Source organism: Sphaerodactylus townsendi, linkage group LG11 (assembly GCF_021028975.2).
Source record: "Sphaerodactylus townsendi isolate TG3544 linkage group LG11, MPM_Stown_v2.3, whole genome shotgun sequence".
Lineage (NCBI taxonomy): Eukaryota > Metazoa > Chordata > Lepidosauria > Squamata > Sphaerodactylidae > Sphaerodactylus > Sphaerodactylus townsendi.
The window spans coordinates 13,711,242-13,720,112 of NC_059435.1; the positions used below are offsets into that span (position 1 = coordinate 13,711,242).

Below are 8,871 nucleotides of genomic sequence, written 5' to 3' on the forward strand. Positions count from 1 at the left end.
TATTAAAAGAAAGTATGTCCAGAATGTGTGTCTGTTAAAGTCGGAAAGCGTGTGCCTCACATTCGTAACAGCTCGAAATAAACAAGGGTACAGCCTACGACAGCCAACAATTATAGGAAAGCGAGCTGGTCTGAGATTTCATTACAGAGTCTCAATGGAAAGAAGGAATGCGATACGAGAACATGGCTAAGATTCTTACTTGCCTTCTCAAATTTAGCAAAGAGAAATGCAACCAACTTTAAAAAAAAAAGACCCCAGTCCTTTTGCAAAAATCTTTTTTCCATTCCAGCAGACTTGGCTCCAACTGCGAAATCCTACCGTCCCAAAACAGCAGGATAGCCGGCGCTTAGATCCCAGTTCACACAGATTCCCTTCGTCCGTCTCTCCATAGCTGCCCGCTGGAGACAGCAGGCAAGATGAATGAGATCTTGCCTTAAAAACAGCCACATCCCACAATACTCCCCCGCCCCTCCAACTCAAAGTAACAAAAAGCTTGAAATATGAGAGGGATTCTGTACTCTGCGTTGAACAGGGAGGAAGAACACACATGCATGCACATTGATTCAGCAGTGGCAGCAGGAGTTCGAGTAACTTTTCACATGGGGCACAAACTCCAAACACACTGGTGGATCTGTCTGCATTCACATCAGTCATCACACACAGGTATGGGGGCGGGGGGGGGGGAACTCTCCAGGCTCACCTGTTTAGAATTGCGTTGCAGCAGAGGAAGAGAACACGGCCGTGCCCTTTTATTATTGCTGGTCTTCTTGCAGCAGTGAAAACTCACGCCTCGCATGTTGTCTGGGGGGAGAGCGTCGCCCCCAGTCACCCACACCTCTCCAGCGCAAGGGATGAGAATGTCCTTCTTTGACTGGCCACCCAAGAAACAGCTGCCTCTTCGGAGAAGTGTCCTAACCCATTCTGTGTGGCATTCAGAGTGGCTTCACCTACTGCTAGCTAACAATGAGTTGTCAGACACCCCCCCCCCTCTTTCTACCCCACCCTCCTAATCCTTCCTGTCTAGGGATTGGTTAGTTCCATGACCCAGGAGACTCCACTGGGCATTTCAGATGTCAACATGTGTTTCCAACACATAGCTGAGCAAACCATTCAGCAAAGGAACTGTTGCACATAAGGCGCGTGCGTGCACACATTCACACACACACACACACACACACATGTACGTGTCTGGGAATTGTAGCAAGTAGGAATAAACCCGGTTTGCATGACTGGAAAGAGGAAGAGTCTTGAATTTCATTTGCACATGGAAAGCAAAAGCTGTTGCAGCTGGAAAAAAGAATTGGCTCAGTCCCTTTCCTAACGCGACAGGAATTGTTTACTCTGGATTAAAAGAGAGAATCTTATTTGGAAGTAAGGTTGCGTTCCCAAGCATACTCCTACCTTCGTTCAGTAAACAATCATACAATTTAGTTGAAATTAGCCAGTGGTGTTTGATGGGTTCCTAACAAAATGGTTGCTGCTGCTTACTTTTATTCCCTTTCTTTTTTTCCTCTACTTGTTAAAAAAAAGAGAGAGAGAGAAAGTTATCCATATATCCTTTGGATTTCCATTAGGAAAACAGTGGGTTCTACACTGTTGAACTAGTTCAGTCCACTATAGAAATAATACTTTGTTGAAATGCGATCTGATCTTGTTTCAGTGTTTATTCGATACTTTTCCCTGCCACCAACTACTGAAGATGAACAGAGTTTGGACTGATGCTCTGCCTTTCTCTCCTGCAAGGTGACTGAAAACAGCTTACAAACTCTTTCCCTTCCTCTCCTTACCACAGACTCCTTGTGAGGTAGGTGGGACTGAGAGAGTTCTGAGAGATCTGTGACTAACCCAGGGCCTTTCCCCACTTACCTTAAGCCCCGTGCTACTTGAGGAGAGTAGCACAGGGTCCCCCGGCACTCCTCACGAGAGGGGCGGCGACAGCGCAGCTGCCCCGACGCTGCTGCTGTTGCGCCCCCTCAGCGCGCGGCATCCCTGGTGCTCTTGCAAAGGGCGCCTTTTGATGACCCCGCACAGAGCGCGGGGTCGTGGTGATGCCCGGGCGCGCAGCATAGGGGGGATCATGCTGAGTGGGGAAACGCCCAATGGCCACCCAGAGGGCTTCATTTGGAGGAGTGGGGAAACAAATCCAGTTCACCCAGCTTAGAGTCCTCAGCTCATGTGAAGGAGTGGGGAGTCAAACCCGGTTCTCCAGATTAGAGTCCACCGTTTTTAACTGCTACCCTACGCAGCTGGAGAGAGGATTTGAATGGATTGTTCCATTATTCTAGCCTTCTATATTGTTTTCCCGTTTTACTGGCATTCTGGGTTCATCTGGCTCATGCTGTCAAATATATTCTCCTGTTCTACCAACACTGGGAGAACTAATTTTTAATTAATTTTAGATGATTTCAAATTATTTTAGTGGGGCAACATCTACTCAACTGGATAACAAAAGTTGATTCGAGGGTTGTGTTGGGTTTGTAGGTTTTATATTATTTAAGGACACAATTGTTTCAAACCATTCCATTCAAATTGATGATTACTGGTGTGACAACAAGACCTGAAATTAGTCAAGAATGCAAAGGTGATTCCTTATGAAAATATGGCACCCCCAGCATCGGCTTCTAGTATTAGACATTTATTTGAACCAGTTGAAACAGAAGAGAAAAATGACAACTGAACCAGCAAGGTTTAAATGGTGGGAAATTAAGGAGCGTAGGCTCATTCCGCACATGCAGAATAATGAACTTTCAAACTGCTTTCAGTGCTCTTTGAAGCTCTTGTGCGGAATGGCAAAATCCACTTGCAAACAGTTGTGAAAGTGGTTTGAAAATGCATTATTTTGCGTGTGCGGAAGGGGCCTATGTCAGAACTTGGCTACTGCTCTTGCCAACTTCAATGTGAACTCCAACCAGTCAGTGGAAGCTATGTGGAACAAAGCAGGGCAGGAGATCCACCAAGCAGCAAAGACAACTGCGGGGGAAACAAAACCAGGAAGACAATATCTTGACAAGCAGACATGGTGCTGGAATAAGGAAGCACAACTTGTAATCAGGGAAAAGAAACAAGCTTTTCAGCCATGGCGGAAAACACACCTACATTCTGATTGGGAACGTTCTAGACTGCCGAAATCAGCAGCAAAACAGGCAGTATGTCCAGCAAAGAACAATCATTTCCAGCAGATGCAGGCCAAACCAGAAACTTCAGAAGGAGTGAACATGGTATATCGACTTGCCACAAAATATTGGCCATGTCTTTCGAGTCAGGGATGCTTATGGCAAGATGCTGAGCAAACCTGTAAATATCTTGCAATGCTGGTGTGACTATTTCTCTAATATCAGCAATGACGAATCCCTACATCTACCCATGATGACTTGTCCTCCGATCTGTTGGGTTTGTAGGTTTTATATTATTTAAGGACACAATTGTTTCAAACCATTCCATTCAAATTGATGATTACTGGTGTGACAACAATTTTGGTGTTAACCTTTAAGGCCTTACGCGGCCTGGGACCGTCGTATCTTCGAGACCGCATCACCCCATATGTCCCTACACGGCCTCTCCGGTCAGGGGAGGCCAACTTACTAGTGGTCCCTGGCCCTTCAGCGATGCGGCTGGCCTCCACATGGGCCAGGGCCTTTACAGCCCTGGCCCCGGCCTGGTGGAACGCTCTACCACCAGCTGTCCGGGCCCTGCGGGACCTTGGGGAGTTCCGCAGGGCCTGTAAGACGGAGCTGTTCCGCCAGGCCTTTGGAGAAACCGGCCGCTAATGGTGCCCCCCTCCTTCCTGTGGCCCTGACATCTAGGCCACATACCAGCTAATGAGACTCGCCATGCCTCCCTTTCCAGGGGAGAGGGAATTTTAAATGCAGAATACTGGGCGCCAATCACATATTAATCATATCTCTATCCATTGAGATTGTGTAAATTAAATTTCTGTTTTTATCACTGCTTTTAAATGTTTAACTGTTTTACATTGTTATTTTATATGCTGTACACCGCCCAGAGCCCTTCGGGGATGGGGCGGTATAAAAGCCTAAATAAATAAATAAATAAATAAATAAATAAATAAATAAATAAATAAATAAATAAATAAATATCTTCGGCCCAGTTCCACAAATAACAGCCATGGAAGTGAAGGAATCCGTCAAGGAAATGAAGAGTTGAAAGGCAATTGGCCCTGATGACATCCAAGTCGAGCTCTGGAAGATGCTTAGAGAAAATGGTGCTACATTTCTAGCATCACTTTTCAGCCCCATTACTGCAGGGAACAAACTTCTGGAACCTTGACTTTGGCCATAGTGTGGTAGTGTTGGCACTTTATCTGATCCCTGCATTGGCACCATCCTTGCATTGGCCCAGACACGCAAAAACTATTTTCCCATCTGCATCACGAGGTTGTTTTTTTTAGCAATTACTATATGTCAGTGTTTTCAAGGAAGGAAGGAAGGAAGGAAGGAAGGAAGGAAGGAAGGAAGGAAGGAAGGAAGGAAGGAAGGAAGGAAGGAAGGAAGGAAGGAAGGAAGGAAGGAAGGAAGGAAGGAAGGAAGGAAGGAAGGAAGGAAGGAAGGAACCTGTCAGCAGAAAGGGAGAATAGATGCCAGGAGGATCCAAGGCAATGAAAGGGAGAAGAAAACTATTGCACGGATGCTGTGTTCTTGTAGTAAATGCCTCTGCATTCACAGCAGAAATGAGGGCTACACTGTGTGGAATAGGGCTGTCAAGTCTGAGTTGGACATTTTTTGGAGATGGGGGGTGGACTCTGGGGAAGGCAAAGTTTGGGGAAGGGACGGACTTCAGTAGGATATAACACCATAGAGTCTACCCTGAAATATTCTCCAGGAGCAACGATCTTTGTCATCTGGAGATGACCTGTAATTCTGGGAGATCTCCAAGCCCCACCTGGAGGTTGGCAACCAGAGCATGGAAGCAGTTGCAGCTGGTGCTGTGATAGTAATGCAGCTGGTGCTGTGATAGTAATTATGTGGAATGTGCCCCTGACAATATCAGTTATACAACTGGCATGCCAACTGTGTCCAACCCAACCCCCTTGTCTCTTCTTTGATAGCTCTTGCCCACTTTTTTCAACACCCCAAAAGGGTCATCTTTCATGCTTGTATGTGATATGTGATTTGAGGAACCGAAACTGTTACTGGGAGAAAAATTCCTGCCTGCAGTATTTGCATCCTGCTTTCAACTACCTACAATAAAGATCACTGGTCTGGATCCCTGCATAAAATGCAAACTGTAGATTATGTTCAGTCTCAAAGTGCCTCGGAGCTGTGCAAGAAAGAGAGAGTTAACCTTTCAGTTGGTTTGATAAAAATAGCTTCTCCATCCTACTCTTTAAAACACATCTTTTCTCCTTTGCTGTGTGCCTGTTTTATTGTATTTTAGGAGCAGCAGTGGCGTAGGAGGTTAAGAGCTCATGTATCTATGGCCCCTTCCGCACACGCAAAATAATGCGTTTTCAAACCACTTTCACAACTGTTTGCAAGTGGATTTTGCCATTCCGCACAAGAGCTTCAAAGAGCACTGAAAGCAGTTTGAAAGTGCATTATTCTGCATGTGCAGAATGAGCCTAATCTGGAGGAACCGGGTTTGAGTCCCCACTCTGCCGCCTGAGCTGTGGAGGCTTATCTGGGGAATTCAGATTAGCCTGTGCACTCCCACACACGCCAGCTGGGTGACCTTGGGCTAGTCACAGCTTCTCAGAGCTCTCTCAGCCCCACCTACCTCACAGGGTGTTTGTTGTGAAGGGGGAAGGGCAAGGAGATTGTAAGCCCCTTTGAGTCTCCTGTAGGAGAGAAAGGGGGATATAAATCCAAACTCCTGCTCCTACTCCTCCTACTCCTCCTACTCCTCCTCCTCTTCTTCTTCTCCTTCTTCTTCTTCTTCTTCTTCTTCTTCTTCTTCTTCTTCTTCTTCTTCTTCTTCTTCTTCTTCTTCTTCTCCTTCTCCTTCTCCTTCTCCTTCTCCTTCTCCTTCTCCTTCTTATTGTATTTTTAAATTTTGTACTGTGATGGCCTTTGAAAGTCTTTTCTTTTGTTGGGGTCAATGGGGGAAACTATTCCTGATCAACACAGAACACTTTTTGTGTAAATGACAACCACAGCAAGGATTTTATATGTATACAAATGGAGGGACAATACAGTTCTAACAAAACAAGGCTGGATCTTGAAAGTCACAGAATATGCAGAGATGGCAAGGGTGACGGCAGTTTAAAGAGACAAGAATACAGACAGTTTTCTTAAAGACTGGAAACCCTTTTCTTCGGACTACTTATTGAAAACATTTACAAATAGAGAAATAATGGCAGGATTTGAGACTTAAATGAAAACAGCGTATTGGATTAAGGCAATTTTATAAGAAGGTCTAAAAGTGGAAAAAAATGTAGATATCAACTATAAGTACAGAGCCAGATTTATGTTTGGATCCATAATGAGGTAGCTGGAAGTCACCATATATATGTTTAGGGATGTGTGTATCTGTTTTTTCTTTTCTTTTCTTTCCATTTAGTATTATTATTATAGGGGGAGAAGGGACTAGATCGGGATCGCTTCTTTGTCTAGATGTGTAAGATAAACAAAAATTCTCATTAAAAAATGCTAACAGCGGATCAGAAAAGCCAGTTTTAAATAGTGAAGTCAAGTGACTCCCTTTCCCTGGATGGTCCTGATGCAAATTACGACCATACAAATCTGCAAACTGCATATTTATGGCTTGAAAGAGACCACCAATTCAAGATTCGAAATCTTTCGGCCATCTTGACTTTGTTTAAAAGCCTTCCAATTGTGGGGAACCCTATATAAACAAGTTTGGCTGCTTAAAGCAGTGAGAGGGGTTTTTTTTAACAATGCAGTATGCAGGCAAGGGAAGCTATCCTTCTCTCTCCCCACCCACCCTCCAACAAAGTTTTATACTGCAATTCCCTTTTTGAAACCTATTGTCTCCTGGCTAGGTTTCAAAAAGTCAGTCAAGGTGAGAGGAAAATGTGCAGTGATATAAGATGTGAATGTCAGGCTTAATTCTCCTCGTCTGTACACTTTGCTTTGCTTTTCATTTTTTGAAGCCTTTCCCTGAGAAATTCTCATTCCCCCATTAATGCACATTTGTATGTTCCCGCTATGCTAGCAAGTGTTTACCCTGATAAATTTACCCTTCCAGGGGAGGGATGATCAGTGAGTACAGTGACAATTACAGCCTAGTTAGATGGGGGTGGGGTGAAATCCCCAGAAATGTGTGTCATGTTGAAATGATTAGCATCACATTTATGCGACCGGGGGCCTTTCCCCACTTACCTTAAGCCCCGTGCTACTTGAGGAGAGTAGCGCGGGGTCCCCCGGCACTCCCCACGAGAGGGGCGGCGACAGCGAAGCCGCCCAGACGCTGCCGCTGTCGCGCCCCCTCAGCGCGAGGCATCCCTGCCGCTCTTGCAAAGGGAGCTTTTTGATCGTGGGGACGCCCGGGCGCGCACCAGGGATGCCACGCGCTGGGAATTGCACGCGGTGATGGTGGCCGAGGGAAAAGTGGGAAAAGGCCCTAGGTTTAATTCCAACATTTTTTAAAAAAACAGGCTCAATTTTTAAAAAATGACAATCTAATTCTGCCTCTTTATTTCCTTCCTTCCTTCCTTCCTTCCTTCCTTCCTTCCTTCCTTCCTTCCTTCCTTCCTTCCTTCCTTCCTTCCTTCCTTCCTTCCTTCCTTCCTTCCTTCCTTCCTTCCTTCCTTCCTTCCTTCCTTCCTTCCTTCCTTGCACAACACCTATTAGTCAGAACGTCACACTAGCTTACAACATCCTTCCCAGCTACTCCAACAGGACTCTATGGTGGTGTTGAGACTACACCCACCTTCTCAAGTCCCTTTACAAGGCCTTCAGTAGACCAAATCCAGATGATGCCGCATTTTGCCTGCAATTTTATGCATAAGAAAATAATGTTTTCAAAGAGAGATCCTCATTCGCGTTACTAAATCAGGGAGATGCAATGCACAAACTACGTAACGGATACATTATATAAATAGGTTCTTTTTTATTTTAAGTTGTTAAATCATTTCTACCCTTCCTTTCTCCTCAATGGAGACTGAATGTGGCTTATATCACTCTCTTCTTCTCCATTTTATCCTCATGACCCTGTTAGGCAGAGAGAACATGACTAGCCAAAGGTGACACAGTAGTCTTCCATGGTATAATTGGGAATTCAGATCTAGGGGGCTTTCCCCACTACAGAAGGGAGCTAAGGTCGACTCGGTTCCCTTCAGTGGAGGGCGATTCCAGGCTGTCCCCACAGCAACTTATTTGGCCTCCTGGAACCGAGCTAAGTGGGCGGGATCATCTTGGTGCCTGTTTCGCTCCTCGGCCAGGATTGGCCGCTTTGTGTTACGGGCAAGGGAAACGGGAGCCGTTCTTTTTTTTTTTTTTTTTACAGTTTTTACAGTTTACAGTTTACAGTTACATGCGCTTTCTGCCTGCCACGACTCTCCCGTTCTGTGCATGCCACAAAAGCGGCTCGTGATTGGTTGAACGGATGAGGTGTCGTTTCGATGCTTCCCCACTTCGAAGCGGTATCGACCTTGTTCCGGCAGAAAAGTGTAGTTCATAACTGCTACAAGGATGTCGCAATTCTGAGGGGAGGGGGGAACTGAGACAAAACAATGTTGAGCTCGGTGGCAGTGGGGATTCACTGAGGCGAACCTAGGTAGAAACCAGTACAACTCTGTCAGCGGGGAAAGCCCCTAAGTGTCCCAGTACCTAGTCATAGAATCATTGAAGGGGGACCATACAAGTCATCCAGTCCAACCCCCTGCTCAATGCAGGATCAGCCTAGACTCTCATCCCAGACAAGTGTTTGTCCAGCTGCTGCTTAAAGCCTGCC

At 45.6% G+C, this 8,871-nt stretch overlaps 1 protein-coding gene across 2 annotated transcripts in view; it reads right to left on the reverse strand.

Annotated features, from left to right (window-relative positions):
• The window catches only part of TNS3 (tensin 3), a 339,136-nt gene extending 338,173 nt beyond the window's left edge, over positions 1–963 (reverse strand). Inside the window, exon 1 of one of the 2 annotated variants that reach the window (XM_048511801.1) lies at positions 701–963. In XM_048511801.1, the coding sequence (XP_048367758.1) occupies positions 701–796 (96 nt within the window). In that variant the 5' untranslated portion in view covers positions 797–963. The remainder of the gene's footprint in view (positions 1–700) is intronic. The other variant, XM_048511805.1, reaches the window with a different exon arrangement.
• Positions 964–8,871: the final 7,908 nt, after the last annotated feature.